Below are 24,245 nucleotides of genomic sequence, written 5' to 3' on the forward strand. Positions count from 1 at the left end.
ACGGTTATGTAATGTTTAACTTTTTCAGTTCATGCGATTTAATTGCAAAAACATCTAACCATTCCCGGACTACAATGAAAATAAGTCTTCGACTTTATTGTGTGTCCTCGACACACATTTGTGTATTTCTGCGCAATTCAGTATACGTATCCACCAGTCATATTTTTTTAAAGGCAAAATGCTCCTGTCTAAATGTGTGCCACTGTGAACTGTTGGTCACTGATTTTAGCCCTTGTTCAACTTCCACCACTTTTGAACTTTCCAAAAAATGTTGCCTCTTACGCAATAATCTTTATTAAGGCTACCGACTCATGCTAGAATATCACCTGAGTATTTGTGTTGCTTTCTATTTGAGTTTCAGACGCTTTAAAAAAGATTACACTCAAGATCATCATTATCTGATCCTTCATTCTTGTGTTTCTTTGTTCTTGGCCCTGCCTGACCACAAGATGTCGCTATCAGCTCACAGAGTTAAAACCGTTGTTTTCTCATGCTATGCTCCTCCCTTTTCGTTGAGAGAGGTTTGCAATTCTTTGTTCGTCATGACAAGCACATTCTCACTGTATTGGTTGACTGTGATCTGTATGTATCACTGAGCAATGTTACCGCCTTAGCCAATTTTTCGACTTGACTTATTTGGCAGGCTGTGGACAGAATGCCACAAAGGAATATTTTCCGGCATTGGATTATATTTTTACTTCATGCATCTCGGTTATGGAGTCTTGCAGCAGCACAGGTTGCGTATTCTGTTACGGAGGAATCGAGCCCCGGTACCACTGTCGGTAATTTGGCGAAGGACTTGCATCTGAATGTACAAGAATTGGAGACTCGCGGTTTTAAGATTTCAGGACCTAATACGAGATATTTCGAAGCAAGTGTTAAGACTGGGATACTTTTGGTGAAAGACAGAATAGACCGAGAGGAGCTCTGCTCTCGTCATGTGAAATGTTCTCTGGAAGTGGAAGCCAGTGTGAACTCACCACTGAATCTCTATCGCTTTGAGGTTAAAATTGTGGATATTAACGACAACGTACCCTCTTTTCGGATACCGGGAATTGTTTTGAACGTGTCAGAGTCAGCTTTTCCTGGTGAAAGCTTTTCACTGGCAAAGGCCTACGATGCAGATGTCGGCAGTTATTCGGTCAGAGGCTACAAGCTGAGTCAAAATGAACATTTCACCCTGGATATACAGAATGGCGGAGAGCCGACTATGTCTGCTGATATGGTGCTGCAGAAAGCCTTAGACCGCGAGAAACAGCCCGTTATCAAACTGACACTGACCGCTCTCGATGGAGGGAAACCTCCTAAATTAGGCACATTACATATCACCGTTAATGTGCAAGATGTAAATGATAATATTCCAATATTTGACAAGCCGTTGTATAAAGCCACGGTGCTGGAGAACACACCGCACGGTGCCACCGTGATTTATGTCCATGCTCAGGATTTAGATGAGGGTCTGAACGGAGAAATAGTGTATTCTTTTCTCAATCACGACAGTGATAATGATGTCGATAAATTTGCAATTGATCAAATAACGGGAGAGATTACGGTAAATGGAGAATTGGATCACGAAAAAAGCAATGCAGTTGAAATCAGGGTTCAAGCGAAAGACAAAGGGGCAAATCCCAGAGCATCTCATTGTAAAGTACTCGTTGAAATCAGGGATGTCAATGACAATCCACCAGAAATATCAGTAACATCCTTAGTCAACGTGGTGAGGGAAGATGCACCGCGAGACACAATGGTTGGGCTTATAACAGTGAGAGATATCGACGCAGATAAAAATGGCGTTGTTCGGGTTAGAATAGTTGATTCAGTGCCTTTTTCAATTAAGAACACGTATAAAAATCATTATTCTTTAGTCGTAGACGGAACTCTAGACAGAGAACACGCTTCTCAATATAATGTAACAATAGCAGCAACTGACGAAGGGGTTCCGCCTCTTTCCAGCACAAGCGTTATTACAGTCCACGTGTCTGATGTCAATGACAACGCACCTCGTTTTAAGGAGCCCGTGATAAACATTTTCGTCAAAGAGAACAGTCTCGTGGGCGCTGTTATCTATACCATGACTGCAGATGATCCGGACGTAGACGAAAATGCAAAAGTAACGTTTTCAGTAATTAATAAAAACCTGAAAAACAATATAATAGGGTCAGTAATAAACGTCAACTCAGAGACCGGAGACATAGTCAGTCTGCAGTCTTTTAACTACGAGGAGTTAAAAACCTTTCAGTTCAAAGTTCAGGCCACAGACTCTGGTGTTCCTCCGCTCAGCAGCAACGTGACTGTGAACGTTTTAGTCCTGGATGAGAACGACAACAGTCCCACGATCCTCGCGCCCTATTCTGAGCACGGCTCCGTTAACAGTGAGAGCATCCCCTATTCTGCTGAAGCGGGATACTTTGTGGCAAAGATCAGGGCTGTAGACGCAGACTCTGGATACAATGCGCTGCTTTCTTACCACCTGTCTGAGCCCAAAGGAAACAACCTCTTCCGGATCGGAACCAGCACCGGAGAGATCAGGACTAAGAGGAGAATGAGTGACAACGACCTGAAAGCTCACCCCTTGGTGGTGTTGGTTTCTGATAACGGAGAACCCTCCCTGTCAGCTACTGTGTCTATTGACGTGGTGGTGGTTGAAAGCACAGCTGACATCCAGACTCAGTTCAGACATGTGCCCCTAAAGGAGGACAGCTTCTCGGACTTAAACCTGTATCTGCTGATCGGCATCGTGTCGGTGTCCGTGATCTTTCTGCTGAGTCTCATCAGTTTAATAGCTGTCAAATGCCACAGGACCGACGGCAGCTTCAGCAGGTACAGCGCCCCAATGATCACCACCCACCCTGACGGGAGCTGGTCTTACTCCAAATCTACTCAGCAGTATGACGTGTGTTTCAGCTCAGACACGCTGAAGAGTGACGTAGTGGTTTTCCCACCCCAGTTTCCTCCTATAGATGGTGAACTGATCAGTATTAACGAAGGAGATACTTATACCAGAACACAGACTTTACCCAATAATGACAAGGTGAGTTTTTTGCAGCCTTTTAATCTTCTCTCCTTGCTTTCACATACATGACTTTCAAACTCAGATATACCCAACTAAGAAGTGTGTAACTTGCGTACAGCCCGTCTCCTCCAGTATATTAAGGAGTGTTCCCTAATATTTGTTTCAGCAGCTTTCTTTTTCCTCCTCCTCTGGCTGCCTTTGGTAAAGCGCTATCCATGGTACTGAAATAGCCTGTTGATTGTGCTTATTATCGACCAGGACCTTCTCAGAGCACAACACAAAACGATATACAACGTTTACTAATTATTAACACGTAAAGTAACAGTGCCCATATATATATATATATATATATATATATATATATATATATATTGCACAGTGGACAATGACAATCTTTCAAAGGGAGCACTTCTTATCTGTAGTTTGAGGTGATACTGAGTCACTGAAACATAAAAACAATATTTAATACTTTTTAAACTAAAATGTGGGACACAAGCTATAACGTCGCTGTCAAGCGCCTTCCCCTGGTGCTCATGATTTGCAGAGCCCCGCCCTCGGTAAACTTTCAACATTAAAAAAAAATAAAAAATCGCGGACAAAAATAAGAGTTCAATTTTGCGCGGACGTATTCATTTGCTTTCACTGCCATCGATGCTGCTTGTATGCTTGATATGTGGCAAGAAATCAGTAAACAACAAAAGATGCACATAGCATTTGCTGAAAAGGATCAAGCTGAGATGAGCGAAAAAGAACGATTGCTGCAGCAAACTGAGCAAAGTAAAAACTCCGGCGTAGTGAGGACGCTCAGTGTAAACGAAGCAACATATATGCGTTTTAAATCGGAAATGTAGTGTTGACATGGCCTTTTTATTTCAGAGTTGTTTTATTTAAATAATAAGTTATTGCATTTAAATCACCCTTAACATTCTAGGTGCAGTGGGCTGCTGTAAAGTGCCCGGGGATAAACTGGGGGTTGTCTTGCTTAAGGACACTTTGACATGCGAAAGGTGGAGGGCCTTGTGGTTACAGGACGGCCACTCTACCCATTGACCAATAGGCCGACACATGAAAGTGGATTTTTTTTGGAAAACGAGAATAACTTCACTTATTGATGAATTTTAGACATTAGGCACAACATTATCAGACTTGTCTGCACGGTGCTCTCATGCACTGACCGGAAAGCAACGTTTAGTGCTCGGTTTAGGTAGCAGTCCAGAAACTGTTCTTCATATATTCCTATATATGTATATTCATTGTTTAATATAGTTTGTAAACTGCAAGGCGCCTCGACTAAATCATAGATTTGTTCACAGAAAAACATAGTAACAAAAAAACGCACAGAGACTGGTGGCCTGGGCAGGTTATTGCACACCGATACAACGTGGGGTCTGCATCACGAAATGTCAGCTAGATAATCACAACTCGCTGTCTGTAGACCTCCGAAAAAGCGTGGATTCAAATGACGACCCCGTCACTGGAAAATACGAGAGTACACATGTAGTATAACATGTAATATCTTCCCAATCCACTTGTGTATCATAACACACTTCTCCAACATCTCCACTAAAACAGAGCCAACACACTACTTCCGGTTTGCCATAAAGGCGCCACTGCATCCAGGCTCAGGTGAGCTCATTCATGAGTGATTTAGCTCCGAGCAAAGCAGGGGTTGTTTGGATTTAACATACACTTAAAGCGTGGGTTATGGATTTTGTTTACTTAGCCTTGGTGGTGCTAAGTTTATATCTTGAGAAATCCGTGGCGACAAATCACCATAATATTACGGTCAACTGCAGTCTCATATATCGGTGGTATGTTGAAAACCTAAACTGACCGGATATAAGTTGAACTGCTAAGCAAACAGTCGGGTTAAATGGGTCGATGCCACGAGGACGTTAACGCCAAAGAAACAGCTTGGTCTCAGAGGGGCCAAAAGATTTCCAGATTTTAAACACGCCATTTTAAAAAAGACGGTGCTTCTTCTTCGCCCACCTCTGGTCAGCAGCACTGCGCTCAGTTCTGCCACTGATGGCTTCAAGCGGTACTGCATCCGTTCTGATAACTAACGTTGTCTGTAGTCCACACGCGAGGCCACGTTGGACTCAGCACGCGTTGTATTGTCTTCCTCCTGCATGCAAATCACCTCAGTCCATCTGAGTAAGTATTCATGTTGTTACTTCATAAGCGCCTTACATGGACATGCAGAGTTTTTAGCATGTTGACCTTTGAGGTCAGCTGTAATCGAAATTTGGCTAATTACAAACTGTGCTTCATGTGATGCTCTCATGGCTAGGTTGTGCAAACCATAAGTAAACACTGCTAGTGACCAGCTTGTTGATGACCTGTGGTGACCTAGTTTCTTTCTTTTTGTTGGCCAAGTGAAACCAGGAAGTAGAGCTGATGACAATAGTCTTGATGTGGCATTACAGGGAATTATTGTTAGCAGCTATATGTTTATTGGGTTAGAAGTTGTTTTGATTTTCTTTGGTTTAGATTTTAGCATTCACATAAAACCTGTTGTCTGATTGCTCTCGTCCGTTATAGTTCTGCATTCAAGCTATAGGCAGTGCACTGTCTTACCCTTACATTAACTGTAGCCTATAACTTGATGACAGAAGTACAAACACCTTCATCAGCCTATCGAAATGTATTTCTGTAATACATGTAATCACAGGCTACATCTGCCCATATTGCTCTCTCTCTCTCTCTCTCTATGTGTGCATGCATGTATACTATAGCTGATTTAGCTTTGTTTTAGTGTTTTGTTCAGATGTTGGTGTGGAAGGCTCTGCACATTTACACAGGTGTTTTCTTCAGTTGGGAAGAGTTATGCTGGAAATGATGTGAGGTCACCAGACTACTTGCTGCAGACATTTTCACTCGTCATAGTAGTATTATTAACATTAATGACCACTCTGTTCTGTTCATGTGTCTCTGCAAACTGTTACAGTGAGCTAGGACCCTGAAACTGAAGCAGTTAAATTGAATTTGGCTATCATAAAATGTGTCATTTACACCTGGGCTTTCCTGACTTTTCATGTCAAAATGTAGTCTGTGAAGAAGGCCGATGAGAACGATGAAGGCACAATCTGTCCCACCTTATCGGGTGTAGCGATGTGAGGGAGATATTATTCAAGAACAATACATGCCCACACTGTTTTTAGCGGTTGTCAAATTCAGAAAAATAAGTGAAAACACCGTTGTGCGTGGATCATGGGTGTGATACAGCCATATTTGTTCTCTGTCTTTGATATTGCTTATTCATATTTGTTCCACTCTTGCAATTTAATGGATTTCTCCTGAGATAAGGACACATTATTCTTCACGTTATTCACCATTAGAGCTCTCAATTCTCTCCCATTTGTACTCCTAATATCCCTGCATTTACCCAGAGAAATTACATACATACATATGTTGGTTAAGTAACATTCTTCTTAAAAATCCACTGGTCTTGTATGTTTTTAACCTACTACGCCATTCCCCTTGTCTATAGCACTTCAAGACCATAGTGTATTGTGAAATGCAGCACCTTTTAGAGGATAGTGTGCTAGTGTATTTCTAATAATAGATTACTACCCTGAGAAAGGGTCACTGTTTGCCAAGCCATCTTTTTACTTTCAATATCAATGAATAGTGACCCTCAGAAATGATTTGTGTTCCTTGGATGCTTTTTCTCTGCTCTTCAAATAGAAGGGCTTACCACAATTTAATTATTAAAAGAGCATACTCGCATCCCCAGATGTTCTGTGCAATTGGATCCACTAGTTATTCATTCTTTCTTCTTTATTTTATCTTACTCTTGCCTGCTCAATATCTCCATTTTATATTGCTCTGCAATATCTCTCCCTTCTCTGTGCTGCCAGGACTCCTTCCCCTCCCCCTCTCCTTCACCAGCTCTCCCTGAGAAGGGGAGCAGCTGAGAGAACTAACAGGGAATTAACGTCCATCTCTGCAGACATGCGTGCCATCAGCCTTAGAGCGCTGTAAACACGATCTAATATATGTTCATTAACATCCCTAATGTGTGTACATAGTACTGAGTCAACCCTGATCCACTGATGCCAAATAGGACACAGTCGGTTTTGATTGCATTTATCAATGGTTAAATCTATCTTTATTTGTGTGGTATATATGTATCATATTTAATGGTGTTATCATCGCTCCGGACTGTTGGCGTGTGTTCAGACATTTCCAGTGAAGCTAACAGGCCCACATTGTGTTGTGGTGATCTATGATGCTTTGAGTGACTCAGACGAAGTGACCTCATTTCAGGGAGTGGTCCAGCACAAACAAGCGTGACAGCTCATCTGTCAAAACTCAGTTCATTTACTTCGTTCAGTGCGAAGGAGACTGAACCAGGGCGTCATGCACTCTCAAACAGACTTAACATATTGCAGGCCTATGCGTATGGGCAACGTGAAGCTCCTAAGTGGGTCAGCGTGTGATTTAAAAATGGCAGCGCGCTTCATGCGTCTGAATGAACCTGTGTTTTCGTTGCCTCGCTCTCTCCCACCGTTAAAGCCTCCGCTATATGTACACGCTCTCCATACTGTGGTTCCTGAAACAATGCCTGGAGCATTGTCTCTGCGTAAAAGTGGTTCAGTTTGCGTTCTGTGTGCTGCATCTCTGTGCATGTGAGAGAGGGGGGAGGGGCAGGTAATTTTCCGCTCCTCTCTGCAGCAGCAGGAAGCTTCAGCACCGATCGAGGTATCGGCTTCGCTCGGCTCAGCTCTCCCTCCTTCTCTGCTCTGCGGCTGGGCGGGGCCGACAACACCAAGTGTCAATCACAGCCAAACCGGTTGGGTGGGGCAAAAGCCAGGGCGGATGAGGAGGAGAGGCTTTTATCCACGCAACCATCGGAACACCGTGTTTCTGTGCCAGTGTGTTGTTAAAGGATATGTTTTAATGGAGAAGCAAAACCTCTGCTTTTTTTCTTTTTCTTTTTCCATACAGCAGATGTAGCCTGATGTGTGTGTTATATAGAACCAAGATGATACTAGATACACAGCTATTGGGAGAGCTAAGATGATGACGTGTGGTTTAGAGTGTCTGATGAAAGCTTCTACCTCTGCCTTCCCCGGTGCTGCATTAAATTATTGATTCTACAGTAGGCTGCATTATCCTGGTTGAAGCATATCTAAGTGGTTCACAGCTCATAGATTGCACTCCTACATTAGAGGCATTCACCTCAGTCATTTTGGTGCTGGTGACATATGGTTCGACAGCTGGACTAAAAGCATTACGTATTAACGTTGTTACCTCACCAATTGTAATACCACAACAGAGTAGCAGAGTGGTTGGCACATAATATATTCATTAGTCTTCTTCAGCCCACTGTCACTTCCTGTTTTTCTCCTTTACAAGGGTGTGTCCTTTGTGTGAGTGAGGTTAGCTGCTATGTGGGGTTACCATGGAGACTGTTCTGAGCCTTAATGAAATGATGAACTAGTCTGTTTCCAGGGAGCTGCCTGTATGTACCCACCCCCACCCAGACATCAGTCCCAGTATGGGATGTGAGATGCACGCAGGAAGGAAACAGGGTGGACACAATGGGGGATGAGAGAGATGGGGAGAGAGAGAGAGAGAGAGAGAGGTAGACAAGGAGAACGATGCAAACCAAAGATATGCAGCATCTTGATCAGAATTGCCCAGTCAGACGAAGGGTAAAGAAAGTGAGCAAGCCAGGGAGAAGTGTGCGTGATTAGAGAATCAGTTCTAAAAAGGAAGAGGGGTTTTAGGGAAAGTCACAAATACAGCAGCACAGACATCAGCCTTGAGCATTAGATAGTGAGAAAACTGGAGCTTCTGAGGATGAGATGGACAAAAAACACATTAAATTCATGCCCTGCAGCTGAGTGAGAACATCACAGGCTTGCAATTGGTCACAGATAAAAGGAAGAACTTATCACCATCCCTCCCCTTCTCCCCCCCTTCTACCAACCCATACACCCGTACTCCCTCTTAGTGGCATCGGGATGTTGTTGCAGTCATTAGATTAGCTTTGTCATGCTCAGAACCACGGGTTCCATCCTCTCCCATCCAGCAAGTATACAAAGCCAGGGCATCCTAAGAGGGAAGTATCCAAAGCCTGCCTGCATTTTCTGATAGCTTTGTTCAGTGCCACAACAAGAATCTGTTTGATTTATGCACAGGCTCAACCAGGACAAACAAGGAACTGTTTAACCCTTACAGGACCCCAGAGGGAGGGATTTGTGGCTACTTTTAGTTCTCTCGCCCTTTATTTCTGAAAGCAAGGTACACAAGGGATCAGCACAAACAGGCATACCCAGAGAATTACTGTGCCCGCTTATTGTGTCCACCTGAGTAAAAGGATTGTGTTTGCCTTGGGACTTTTGTTTTGGAGATTACAAAACAGAAAAGTTCTTGTGAGAAAAGTACACGAACACAACTTTATCAAAGTGGCATAAATCTATTTATAAAAATACCTCTCACCAGTTGAATTTTTGTGAATACAATTGACCAGTCTGTATTTTTTGGTTTACGTTTTAGAAGGTTTATTTAATTTAATTTGAAAGGGTGATGCTGATAAAGCAAGTGCTGATATGTTGGAGCAGATGACTGTATCTTGGTTGTTTATTTCCTTTTTTGGTGAGGGAGACAGTACCCAATGTATGTGAAATTTATAGTTATTGTTTTGATAAATATATACATGGCTTGCTAGTACTGATTACAGACAGTGGGTACGGTTGATTTTATCATAAGTATGCCTTGTACTGCTTTTTCTCAACTCACCTCTGGAGGGTGTCTTGCTTTATCCATAGCGGTCACTGTATTGAAAACGAGAGAGAGAAAATGACTGCCACTGCAGTCTGACGTCGGTGCCCTTCTCGCTCTCTCTTTCTCGCTATCCCTCTCTCTCTAACTCTATCTCTTAAACACACACACATTCATGGCTGGGATTATGTGTTAGTGCTTTGGCTTAATGAGAAAGACTGTGGATGGGCAGTGGGCTGATCACGTGTCCAACCCTTGTACTACCGATTTAATCCAACAGAGGGACCAATTTCACTATCTCTCTGTTCAATTTCTGCTCCCTCTTGCTCAGCCTGCCTCTCCCACCCATACAGTAGGATTGGATTTGCAGTGCTACTGGCATTGGCTTCTTCCTTTTTCCATTTACTAAAGCATACATTTTAAATTCTAAAGCCTTTTACTAAAGATAATGTTTTGTTGCCATACCTATTTTAAGTAGAAGCAATAATCCAAGGACAGCATTGTTATGATTGGCTGATGAATGACAATATTTACCCTTTCCATCAAAAACTACATTTTGATTTATACGCCCTATAATAACACTGACTAAGGGAACCGTTAATCTTTACAATACTTTACAGTTGTAAATGCTGTAACTTTCTCTTCTTGGACATGGTCTGTTTTGTCAGATTCTTCGTTTTGGTGCATCTTTTTTATTTAGCTAAATCTGAAAGCACATTTCCTAACACCACAGATGATGCCGCCCACCTACTCAACAGCCTGCAGACATTTCCTCCATTTTTCTCACTCACCTTATTTTTGAACTAGCATGTATAAAATGGAGAATAGTACCATTATCAACCTAATCCATAATACAATCAAACTGGCACTAAAGCATGACTTTATGACATTTTGAATAACATGGATATACAAACTTTGGTCCAGCAGTTTTGATTATAGCACGTGATAAATAATCTTTTCCCTCTTCATCCATCCAATGCTTTAAAATAGGGCACATTATGAAATCCATCTGTGAACCAGTAGGTTTAGTCAGTCAACGTCAGTGTAACCTCTGAGAGCCTGCATGTGTCTATTCCCTGCAGTCAGTGCATCTGTTTATCAAAGCCCTTGGTGGCTGTTCCCTGCCATTTAAGAATATAGGAACCAACAGCAGAAGATGCTCTGACATTCATTCAGACAAATTAGTGATGTCCTTAGATAGCGTTTCAATCTTTATAGTTGTGTACACACTGCTTGTGCCTACAGGCACAAATGCCCTTTAAGTTTACATGAATGCCTCTGTTTATATATGTGTTGACCGGAGCAGTGATGTAAGGAGTCCTGCTTCATGATAGCCCAGCCGTGACCCGTTTCTCTGTGGATCTCTGCTCTCATCTGACTCACTAAAATGTGGGGATTCCAGATAACAGACTCCGAGGCAAAGTAATATGAGTGGCTTTTAGAGTGGCCGCTTACAGTATTAATGAGATTGAGACTTAGTGAAGGGAATGTTATTAATATGGTGTCCGTCATGCATTATTGATGACATTGGGGGAGGTGAAGTATTCTGGCAGAGAAAAGGAACAAAGAGGGATTTTTTTTAAAATCTGAATAATCTCTCTTCCCCATATCTTTCAGAGTTTTATATCACCACTGATTTCTGTATCTGTCTGCAAAAGGCATGAGCTACTGTGTTTCAGACCCCATGCCCCTCAGCCAGCTCTCAGCTGGAACTGCGGATGAGCAGCTGGAGACTTTCCAGATTGGAGAAAGTAAATCATAGACGATTGTGGAAAGGGAGAATATTAATATGGATGGATTGGGCGGTGGGGGAGAATACTAAAGATGTCACGGTCAGGTAAATTAATTGACAAGGAGGGAGAACAAAGTTGACAGCCTGTGTCTTTTTTAAGACAAGATAAGTAAACATGAACAGCTATCAGCCATTTAGCTCTTTGGAATCTGTATTTGTTGATGCGTAACATGCGTCTGTCTGCAGTTGAAATAATGGTGATAGCTTTATCTGCAGAACCCTTGGGTGAAAAAGGAAATAATTCACAGCTCAAAGACGTGCAAATATTGCTGAAACAGATGGACAAATTTGAAACGGGTACAAGAGAGCTGTAATATATCCAACACATCGGAAGAGCAGAGGGGGAAAGGAGAAATGAGAGAGATCGGAGCAAAGTTCAGGTGTGAATCCAGCTCTGCCTTTGTTGTTGGAGAGATAAACAACTCTTGTTTTCATTTTTGTGTCATTGCCAGACACAGAGGCCCACGTGTCCGACCGGGAAAATCTGCTAAATGTCACGGTTAGCGTGGCAGACCGTACACGTATACCACCAGAGACCCGGTTGAAAGAAACTCTGTGTTATCACCGCTGCTCAGTGGGATATAATGCAGAGAGAGAGAAGTAAATGCCAAATACTCCTGAAACAGTTTTGCAGAAGGACTGCAAATGTCGGCAGAGTTATCGTAGATTTAAATGCACATTGTTTTCTTACTGACTAGTAGGCTGCACCATATTATTATTATGCTTTTAGAGTGATAGGCTGCCACAAATTTAATGTTTTAGAAATGCACTGTTTGCAGAAGGGGTTTCTGTATATGGCTCATAATTTGTCTTGCTTCAACGGACATTTGGCTGCTTCTCCAACTCCCCATGTTGCCACTTCCTCTGCGCCTTGGAGTGGGAAGAGTCACTGTGTATCTACACATCAACTAGTATCCGAGTGAGTCACTGTCTTCTCCCCGTCTCCCTGGATGCCAAGCGCTGTCATCGCCGTGGGCGATTATGTGGGCGGTGGACGGACACCCATCTTGGCCCGTGGCCGGGGAGAATCGAGAAGGCTCAGGGTCTCACAAGGCCACTTCACAGCATACCTTGTGTAAAGAGATTTTATGGCGGTACCTTACTGGATGCATCGTTGTGGTTTCTCAGACAAATTATTATATTTATATTCTGGGTGGCTCTCCAGGCTCAATTAACGTGAAACTGAACAATGAACTTGGATTCATTATGTTTTCCACCACCTTAGCTTGACTAGTTAGTTAAAATGTATAAACAAAAACCTTGAGTTTATCTCTGTCACGTTGAACCCATTGCAACTTCCAATTCAAATCTGTATTCTATTTAGGGACATGGGAGCAATTACAGGACAGCCAGAGTTGGATGATTTAGGTGTTCATGTCAACACCTGCCAGGTTTAACCACGCATGCGCTGTTCATACTGTTTTCAGGTTCCTACCAGCAACGTATCCTCATAGGATGATATATACATGAAGTTACTCCTCTTTAAAATGTAGTAACGTGAATCAAAGTCAAACGCTGAACATTACAGAGTTGATGCACCAATTCGCATGAAGTCTTTTTCTTTTCTTATTTATTTATTTTTTACAAATGCTTTATTTCTTTATGTATGCGTTTCCTTTTCTAAAAAAATGTATCAGGAATCTGCTATTCCGTTTGGCTCGAGGGTTCCCGAGTAATTGCGGGTTTGCATCAGTGAAGAAATTAAATCGGCAGGCTGGTTCATAAATCAGTTCCCCCAGCGCACAATGAAAAGGGCGGTGGCGCTGACAAAACAAGAGGGAAAACGATTGTGTCGAAATATTTCCCCAGAAATCGGTGTGGCCGCTCCATGCACGGTGTCCAGATGTGTAGATAAGATAAAACTCGGGAGTCTTTTTATTTGTTATTTGATGGTGCTCGGTCATTTTATTGGGAGGTGCTGAAATGCACCCAGCATCGTTTGAGCGAGTGGCTCCCCCTCCCCTTTTGCCCACAGACACCATCGCCACATCGCATGGAGAGAGAAAGAGAGAGGGGGAGCAATAGGCAGCATCAGTGAAAGGAGCCAGAGACATTTAAAAACAGCAACCAGCACAGACAAAGGAAAACATGGATGCACGCGGGAAGATTGTGGTTACACAGACGGCAGAGGGGATGCAGTGGTCGTCCTGCACATAGTTGGAGTTATGCCAGGACTATTCCCTCGTTTTTAATGAGGCGGGTGCGCTCGCACAGCAAGCTGAGAAGGCGGAAAGATTTCTCCAACCCGTCTGCACATCCCGCCTGCCTGCGATGGCTGTAACGGCGCGATGCCGTTACAGTGTGAATGAGAATGTGCCTTTTTCTTTATATTTCGTTATTTTCGTACTCAGTGGCCTTACAACTGCACAAATTCGATACTCCATTCCGGAGGAGCTGGAGAACGGGGCATTGGTCGGCGACATTGTCCGAGATTTGGGTCTGGACCTGAGAAAACTTTCCACGCGACGAATCCGAATCACATCCGACAGTGGACGGAGATATTTCACGATCAATCACAAAACCGGGAAGCTGGTGGTGAGTGACCGCATTGACCGAGAGACGGTGTGTGAGTTCAGTGGCACCTGTTCGCGCAACCTGGAGGTGGTCTTAGAGAATCCACTGGAGGTGCACAACGTGGAGGTGGAGATTTTGGACGTGAACGATAACGCGCCACAATTCCCTCGAGATGAATACCAGCTTGAGGTGTCGGAGTCCGCTCTCACCGGCTCCCGCTTTCACATCGAGGGAGCTCAAGACGTAGATGATGGCTCCAACTCTGTGAAGCAGTACCGCCTCAGCCCTAACGACCACCTCGCCCTGGACTCGATTAAGCCCTTTTCCAATGATAAGCACATCGAGTTTATTCTCAAAAAGCCCTTTGACCGCGAGCAGATGCCCTCACATCAGCTAATCCTGACAGCAATAGATGGAGGCACCCCGCAGCGAACTGGCACGGCCAAAATCAATGTACGTATCCTTGATGCCAATGACAATGTACCTGCGTTTGGCAGCTCTGTGTACAAAATAAAACTGTCCGAAAACTCCCCAAAGGGCGCTCTTGTGATCAAGTTAAATGCAACAGACCCCGATGAGGGCTCAAATGGGGAGGTGTTTTACTCCTTCAGCAGTTACACACCAGAAAGAGTCAGACAGATGTTTTCCATGGACACAGAAACTGGGGAAATTAGGGTGAAAAACAATATAGACTATGAGGAGACCAACACATATGAAATGTACATACAAGCAATGGACAAGGGGCCGGCTCCTGTGGCAGTTCACTGTAAAGTAGTTGTTGAAGTTTTGGACGTCAATGACAACATTCCTGAGATTGTACTGTCTTCACTCTCCAGCCCTGTACGTGAGGATGCCCGGGCTGACACAGTTGTAGCATTAATCAGTGTGAATGACCGTGACTCTGGACCAAATAAACAAGTTACCCTGGAGATCATGCCCCATCTGCCTTTTAAGATAAAATCTTTCCGGAACCACTATACCATCGTCACATCCGCTTTCCTGGACCGGGAAACCATCTCTTCTTACAATGTCACAGTCAACGCTGTAGATGGAGGCACCCCACCCCTGTCATCTCAAATGACCTTTAAAGTGGATGTTGCAGACGTAAATGACAACCCACCTCGATTTGAACAAACATCCTATACTGTTTACATTACAGAAAACAATGCTCCAGGTGCACCTCTGTGTGTTGTTAAGGCCACGGACGCTGATGCTGCAGAAAATGCACGCATCACCTATACTGTCCTGAATGACAACAACCATGGTATCCCTGTAGCCAGCTACGTCAGCATCAAACCTGATAAAGGTCAAGCCTATGCCCTGCGAGCCTTCGACTTTGAAAAGCTGAGAGAGTTTCACTTTCAGATCAAAGCCCAGGACAATGGTGTGCCTCCCCTCAGCCGTGTGGCCACAGTGTATATTTACATTATGGATCAGAATGACCATGTGCCCAGGATAGTCTACCCACCTGCCAATGGGAGCCGCACCACAGAGACACTAATGAAAAATGCTGAAGCAGGAGTGTTGGTTGGCAAGGTGACAGCGTGGGATGGGGATGCAGGGCAGAATGCTTGGTTGCTCTATGCCCTGGAGCAGACCAACGCCGGCCTCGACCTGTTCAAGGTGCATGAGTACACAGGGGAGATCCGCACCACAAGGCGCGTCATTGAGGACAACTCCACCTCCTTCCGTCTGACAGTGCTGGTGCACGATAGCGGCTTACCACCACTCTCCTCCACTGCCACCATCCATGTGCACGTGATGGAGCTGCTACCTAAATTGACCCCTGACCCCAAGCGTATCATCAGGCCCAACAGCCCCCTCATGTTTTCCAATGTCACCCTCTACCTTATCATTGCCCTAAGTGCCACAACCTTTGTGTTCCTTGTAACTGTCTTTGTTCTGGCCATTGTCCGTTGCCATGCATACTGCACCCAGCCTGGCTCCTGCTCTCCATGTTGTGTGTCAAAGAAGAGTGCTCCAGAGGGGGGCAACCCAGCCGGTGGGGGTGGAGGAAGAGCTACAGGTGTAGGAGGTGGAGGCCAACCAAATGAAAATGTAGCCCTGCGCCGTGACCTCAAAGTGGAACCGCACTATATTGAAGTGCGGGGTAATGGGTCTTTGACCAAGACATACTGTTACAAGACATGCATGACCGCCACATCAGGAAGTGACACTTTTATGTTCTACAACACGGGACGGCCACACAGTGGCACCTGGGGCTCGGGGTACGTCACCAGCCACAGCGGACAGAGCCAGTTATTTGTACGGCGTCTCAGTATGCCAGATGCAACTGCCATTCAGGTCTGTGTCTAGTGTGATGTCTGTGTTTGTTATTTTAGATTTCCTCCTAGTAAATGACACACAAAGCACAAGCCATCAAAGGAAAACTCTCAGAATTGTGGTTCAGGTTTAGCTCTAGGGCGGTGTTCTTGCAGGAGGATTGCAGTTGATATTTACGGCTCTGAAGCTGTTAAATCTCTTCATCTGTTCTCCTGCCGTGTGATGTCTTAAAAATATTCATTTTCTTACCGCTTTTTCTGACTGATGGTTATTCTTGTACAACAAGGCCTTGTAGGCACATTTATTCGGTCCATATCTTACATAGAAAACATCTTTTTTTAAAAGGTTACAATTCTTCTGCCACTCCCAGGATCTGCTTAGTTGTTTTAAGTTCTCTCAAACTAATTTATACAATCTATGAATATGCCTATCAGGATCTAGAAAGATATACAGTATACCAACAATTTGTTTATGTAAATGCTTCCATTCTTAGATGTAGTGTTCTTGTATACATTCCATCTAACTTGAGCTCTTCATCTTAGAAACCTGGCATACACAAGTGTGGGTAGTTTCTTCGGCCTGTGTGTTTATTTGAGTGGGTAGGTGGGTGCACTCTGATTTGCTGGATGTGGTAAATGGTGTCTCTGTGTGCGTTCCACGCTTGCTACAGACCAGTTGTTTGGTGATTCAGAGTATTGAGATGTTCAAGTGCAACTGTCCTCCACATTTCTGCAAAACGCTGTTATCAAAATATTTTTCACGAACCACTTCTCTCTCTCTGCTTCATGTTACTGACTGTCTTTTCACAACAAACCAGTAGCTTTCAGCTTGTTCACCTTTGACCCCACAAAGCCAGTGTTATTTGTCTACTGTGAGCTGTGTGCCATCATATTCAAGCCCAGTAGGTCCAGCGGGCATTCAGTGGTCATCTCTATAGAGAGGAAGAGTCTGGGAAATAGTGCAGCATTCGCCAGTTATGAGAGCCACCAGTCCCACTGCACCAAAATATCCTCTGCTGGTCACGTACCTCTCTGGTACTGAGCAGTAAGCCAGAGTTTAGGGATCTGTGCAGAAAGCAGGAATAAGGCAGATGATATGTCAGAGTTTCACTAGATTAGAGCTTCATTTCATGGTACTTTTAGCATTATATAAGATTGATGTCAATATGCATACATATTTGCATATGTTTTGGTTGTCGTAAAACTAACAGTATTATTAGGATGAAGCTACCATTATTTGTTTTCTACATGGTTGTTTTGCCCAGAGCATCTCTGAGTCTGTCTATGCAATGCAGAAATGAATATTAGAGAAAATAAGTGATAAAAAGAGGACTAAAGAAATGTTTACGGTAATTGTTCTGTGATCACTTAAAGTCTTCCTAATTAAATGCCAGTCATGTTTATTCTTGCGATGTAATTAACTGGCAGTGATGTGTTTCTCATTACTGTGCGTGGATTGGCTCGCTCCGGAGTTAAGGCGAAGGATGAAAGGTGATTGGACACAGTGTTGATGGCGGAGGTGTGAGCTCTGTATCCATGCAAGGAGTGTTCACACAGAGAGAGAGATAGAGAGAGAGAGAGAGAGAGAGGGAGAGGGAGAGAGAGAACAAATAAAAGCCATATTCTCTCATTACAAAGTTCAAACAGGAAAGGAAATAAAAGACTCTAGTATTTTATTCTATTTCTACTTATTTTGATTTCTTCCTTTCAAATGATGAACCAGAATGCATTAATATATCATCTCCTGCATGAGTCTGAATTGTTTTTGCCTGTTTACATTCATCACGTGAACTGGTAACATCTTAGTTTTCCACGTATGTCTTCCCTTGAGAGTATATCAGACTGTGGACATGTTTAGGTTCCAGATGCTTGTATCTAATGTGTGTATGTGCTAGTGTGTGTGTTTTTAATTTACCCCCATAAACGCCATACAGCCAAACAGACTTCTCCCTTCGGCCACACACGTTTAGCAAAGCCGTTTAGTCCCATTTGTGTACAATCTGGTCTTACTTTAATGTTTTTTGTATCACTCTCTTCTCATGTATTGTGCAGTTGGTAAAACTAGGAAAGAGCTTTTGCTTAATGTGTTTTAATGCCATACTAATGCATTTTTCCCTTTCAGTATTCAGTATCCATCTAAACTATCACTCTAGCAATTGATTGTTTTTTTGAGGAAGGATTATCTTCGAATAACCAATTGCACCCTTAGTTTTCAGTACGGATAAGTATCGACGATGTTACAGTGCTCCGTATCCCTGTAGACACCCTGCTCTGTTTGAATGACTCCAGGTGGAATACCAGGCTTCTCTCATTAAGACCAAATATTGGATTTCCATGGTGATGAATGTCCACTGCAGACTCATAGAGGTCAATGCAGCTTCATCAGCAAGTGAACATCTGTCATATTTGAAAGGAAATGGGATTGCAGATGGGTCTCTTATGAACTGCATGGCCAAGCAAGGATAATGTAGGTTCTCAATCAGATTGGTATCTCTGTCAGTGGTTTATCTTAAAATTAGAGAAAATGCAATCTCATTTCCGTTACGTGCTTAGATTAACTGCAGATTTTGCTGCACCATTAGCTGAATCTCTAGTGAATTGTAGTCCTCTAACCACATTTTGTCAGTTATTATAATGTAGTACCTTTTATATATTTGTGACAATAGAATTGATCTGAATGAACAGAAGTTACAAATGAATTTCATCACTGGCAGACAGGCAGAGGTTTCAGTGGTGTTGTGTCCTTTGTGTCTGTTCTGTTGTGGTGTGTCTGAACCTATGCAGGGCCTAGGGGGTTAATCTGATATCTGCCCTCCCCCCTCCTTCCTCCACCAGTGACCTTCACAGGAGTGAAATGACAGAGGGATGTGGGTAGAGAGTAAAATGTAGACCGTGCTCTGCATAGTTACCATGGTGAGATGTGTCGGACTGTGTGCCAGTGACACTCAAGGTTTTGATCAGTGTTAAGAGGATATAACAGAGAGAAAGAACAGCAGCGCAGGAGAGGGGGTCGAGAATATACAGTATAGATGAAAAAGAGAACTGAAACCATGGTCATCAAAAAACATCATTATAATTCAGTATTGTCAGACATTTTGAAATATGACAGAGGGATAGAGAATGTAGAAGAAGGGATGGAGAGCATTGGGTAGAAAGCTGCAGCTTCATCAACACATACTAGAGAGCATATGAGACTTCTGCAATGTTTCCATGGTAATAGACTATCACAACCATACTGGAACGAGTGGACTAACCCCAGATGTGTCGTCTCGGGGCCAATGCATCTCAGTACGAGGGTCAGTGCGCCTCTGGAGGGAAATCTCTCAAAGTCATGTTTTTTAGAGGACATGGCGAGGAAGAAGGGAGGGGAGAGGAGAAGGTGTGGAGAGGAATGGGAGGAGTGCACCAACAAGCTTTAATTCATCATTCACTTCTCTCCAAAGGCCCCGGCAAGCTGTCACTGCTGTGTGTGTGTGTGTGTGTGTGTGTGTGTGTGTGACTTTCCTTTGAAGGTTTGGTTGTTTATGTGCGCACGTGACGAGCATGCACGAGCACTTCTCACCATGACTTATTAATGAGACAGTATTGGCTTTCACCTGTACTTAAGACTCAATTCCTCTCACTCTCTCTTGCAGCCCAAAGGGCCGGGTGCCGACTGGAGATATTCAGCCTCCCTGAGAGCAGGAGGTGTAATGCAGAGGTAAGCATCCATTTAAAAAAAAGTTTCTTTATCATCGTACCTCACCAGTCACCTTCAGACCAAAAGACATTCACACTACACTCCTACCTAATAATATTATCACCATTTTCTAACTTACTTAAGCACCACCAACTTCTTCAATAATGATGATTACGACCTCTTTGAACAAAGTTTCATTTATCCAGTCATCAGTCATGGAACATATCCTCAAATAGTCTACAGAAATGGCCAATGCAGCCAGACGTTACATTTTAAGATGTGAATGTGAACATAAAACATGCAATTATATATTTAATTCAACTGGAATGCAAAGGCGTTCTTCTGTCAGTTCAAAGGAAGAAGTCATCCTCTGAATCCATTTAATTTTGTTGAATTGAAATAAAGAAAAACTCAAAATACAAAGGATACAGAGTGTCCCTATGACATGGCCACCAGGCAATCTGTTTAAATGTCTTGATAGCCCTACTTATCTTTGCACCAGTCAGGTGAGGCACATGGGTCCATTCATTGGCCTATTCATCTGCCAGCTGTTGCTCCAATGTGATTACAGTCCTGAGGGGAAACGGGTGCTACTTAGTATCAGGGTTTTCCAAAACAGAATATTTATTCTTGTTTTACCCAATCATATTTATATTCATCAGTGTAAATATACAGTGTTGGTGAGAAAATCCCAATTATCTCAATCTTATTAAAAAACGCATTATTGTTGTTGTTGTTGTATAATGATCATTGAAAATAATGGCATGTGAACAATGAGAGAAGACACACAGTGAGGAGAAATGCACTTGGAAATGGCTCTCTCAACCACAGACAGATTGAGAACTGACGGGAGAGAAGGGTAAGCAGAGAGGGGGTCAGTGATGGATGAAGGGCAGGTAGTCAGGTGGAAAGATGGCTTATCAGGGATTGCTGCATGACCACACCAATGATCAAATTACTCATACAACACTGGGCACCTGCTCTGGGATCAGATGGGCCCGACCAAATCAAGGGTAATGCTAATGAGATGGCACCATAATTACAAAAAATATCAGTTTAATGAGTTAGCTATGATATCTTCATTGATATTGGGCTGCACGGTGGTGTAGTGGCTAGCACTGTCGCCTCACAGCAAGAGGGCCGCGGGTTCGATTCCCGGTCGGAGCGGTCCTTCTGTGTGGAGTTTGCATGTTCTCCCCGTGGCAGCGTGGGTTCTCTCCGGGCTCTCCGGCTTCCTCCCACAGTCCAAAGACATGCTGCAGGTTAATTGATCTCTAAATGTCCCATAGGTGTGAATGTGAGAGTGAATGGTTGTATGTCCCTACATGTGCCCTCGATGGACTGGCGGCCTGTCCAGGGTGTCCCCTGCCTTCGCCCTATGTCAGCTGGGATAGGCTCCAGCGCCCCGCGACCCTAATGAGGATAAGCGGTATTGAAAATGGATGGATGGATGGATGGATCTTCATTGATCATTATCATATTCAACTAATCTATCCACCTATAGATGGATATATTTGAGACACTGGCCACAAGCTTTCCAATCTCTGTGTCAGAGACGATATTGGTGTTTCTCTGTAACAGCCAAACCCATAAAAATGATGATAAGTGTACTGTATGCATACCCACCTAGCAGTTAACCACATTATAAGATGGCCTGGACAAGTCTTTCAGAGCTTTATTTAAACAGCATTCTTCTGTTGCTGCTCATCGATGTGAGTCCCCTGAAGCCCAAGTTTGTGTTACATTATCTGTATACTGTAGATGCAAATACTATGAAATATATATATATATATATATATATATATATATACACACATATATATCTATATATATATATATATATATATATGTATTTATGTATGTGTATATATATATATGTATGTATGTATGTATGTATGTGTATATATGTATATATATGTATGTGTGTATATATATATATGTATATGTATATATATGTATGTGTGTATATATATGTATGTATGTGTATATTTATATGTATGTATGTGTATATATATGTATGTATGTATGTATGTATGTATGTATGTGTGTATATATATATATATATATATATATATATATATATATATATATATATATATATATATATATATATATATATATATATATATATATATATATATATGTGTGTGTGTGTGTGCACTCTGATGTCCATGTCAGAATAATAAGCATGCACCATCTGAGTGATTAATGTTACACAGATTCCCTGATAATTACAGCAGGGATTACTGAGCATTTGTGTGCTTGTGTGAACCAGTCTAACATATTAAATATTTCTCGTGACTCACTGATGTGTTTTAAGTTGACGATTCCCCATGTCCCATTACCAAGCCTCTCTAAATGTTCATTTATAATCAGAGCTTGTAAAAGAGATTTTGGATTTCACACCCAAACAGCATGTAATGGCACTGACCTATTTAATTTAATTTAATTTAATTTAACCTCTGATGAAATGCACATGATTTCCTACTAATTGTGTTGTTTAGGGGCTTGTGTTTGGGTTCATGTTGTGATCACTATAGTTATGATTTGAGAAAAATAAATCTAACATTGCTGGAAAGTTTTTATGCTGTAAAATTATGAAGAAGCATGCGGTTACAGACAGTAGGAGAAGATGAGAGAGAAGGACATTAGCTGAAAAGTGTATTATAAGCCCAGTGTTTGTCAGTAATATTTGATGTGTACCTTAATGATGCTGGTGCTTTGCAGCATTTAATAAAATGACCTCCATCACCAAATCACTTTTGTTCCCTTCACAGAACCACTGCACAGACCGATCTAGATTCATACATATGTTGACAGTTTTTAGCATTCTTAATGTAAAGATGTCTACACAATTATATTTCAATACTTCCATTATCTTTTATAAAGACTGAAAGCTTCTTGTTTTCAAGACGTAAGCCAATTAATAGGCACAGATTACCAGGAAGAAATACCGGCTCAGTAAAGGTTTTAACTTTTAAAGACCTAGTTTTTCACTTCGGGGGGGCAGTGGGGAGAAGTGTGGACAGGGGGATTACGGGGGATTATGGGGGACTAGCAGCAGGTAAAGATTGAGAATCAGAATATTGGTTTTAGAAGGTAACGATTAAATTGATGGTGCTGCCAAATCACAGACAAATAATATGATATTATGGTTAGTTCAAGGCTATGGTTTGTATAATTTGGGTGAAGTGACCCTTTAAGAGCTGCCCTTCTTGCTTGGATCATCATACCAGAAAGCAGAAATACACACAGGTCGCTTTATGTGTCTTCGTGACTAAAATGTTATTGTCAGAGCTAGAAAATATAATCTGTCCCTTTTAATAGATATGGTGGAAGCAGGGAGAGAAAGCTGTGGTTTGTAGCAGCATTTCTGTTCTGTTGGTATTGTTCAGCACTACAGAGACTGTGGTGTTTTTCACTAGAGGGGAGGGTGCTGAAATCCCACAGAGTGTGTGAGAAAATCTAAGAGTGTCCATCTGTAATCCATAATCCAGAGAATATCAGAAAAATGTAGGGTAAATATTTTAATCCTAATCTGAACGTTACATTTCCTAACCTCCACCAGTACCAAGCTTTGGATTTGTAATGTTCTGTATTATAGGACACATATGGAGACAGGAAAGTTAAATATGTGGCAGTTTATATTTCAGTGATGGGAAACAATCATAATATAGAGCTTCACAAGTATACAATTACTGGATGTGTATGGCTTCCTTCTCTTTTGCAGTTTAATTTAGCATGATTTAACATATAATATGTGAGAGAAGGCCTTTCCAGTGTGTAAAATGTGCATGTTTTGTTTTGTTTGTGTTCCAGCTCAGTGCACATGGAAGAGTCCTCGGTAATGCAAGGAGCCCAAGGTGTCCTGGTCCAGAACTGGCCCACTGCATCCAGCGCCGCCGGTAAGAATCAATCATGCTACTCTAAGCTACTCTAACCTCAACCAATCACGGCAAACCATGAAACCATGAGAGAGAGTAATAAAAGGAGGAATACAGCGATGTCAGCTACGTGATCGCCGCGACCCACTCCTACCACTTCCCACTGCTGCAGTGAGAGGAAATGACACATGCTACGTAGGCGTAGATGGATATCTCTGCTCTCTGCTTCAGGAAGAGAGACAATACAGACAAAAAGAGGGCGAGCAAGAGCCAATAGTTCAGACCAATCAGCAAGATGTTTACAGAGGCATAACTTCTCTGAGCCTGAGGACAAACATTGGAGAAC

General features: G+C 42.6%; 2 protein-coding genes across 5 annotated transcripts in view; both read left to right on the forward strand.

Moving 5' to 3' along the window:
• Window positions 1-24,245, forward strand: part of LOC117737284 (protocadherin alpha-C2-like) — a 50,877-nt gene that overhangs the window by 15,958 nt on the left and 10,674 nt on the right. For 2 of the 4 annotated variants that reach the window (XM_034543096.1, XM_034543095.1), the window contains exons 2-3: window positions 19,972-20,036; window positions 23,835-23,920. In XM_034543096.1, coding sequence (XP_034398987.1) covers window positions 19,972-20,036; window positions 23,835-23,920 — 151 coding nt within the window. Of the gene's footprint in view, window positions 1-13,811; window positions 16,365-19,971; window positions 20,037-23,834; window positions 23,921-24,245 lie in introns of those variants that run through there. The other 2 variants (XM_034543093.1, XM_034543094.1) reach the window with 2 other exon arrangements.
• Window positions 656-3,082, forward strand: LOC117737893 (protocadherin alpha-8-like). Its single transcript, XM_034544139.1, has one exon. The coding sequence runs from the start codon at window positions 656-658 to the stop codon at window positions 3,080-3,082; it is 2,427 nt and encodes an 808-aa protein (XP_034400030.1).

Source organism: Cyclopterus lumpus, chromosome 10 (genome assembly GCF_009769545.1).
Source record: "Cyclopterus lumpus isolate fCycLum1 chromosome 10, fCycLum1.pri, whole genome shotgun sequence".
Taxonomy (NCBI): domain Eukaryota; kingdom Metazoa; phylum Chordata; class Actinopteri; order Perciformes; family Cyclopteridae; genus Cyclopterus; species Cyclopterus lumpus.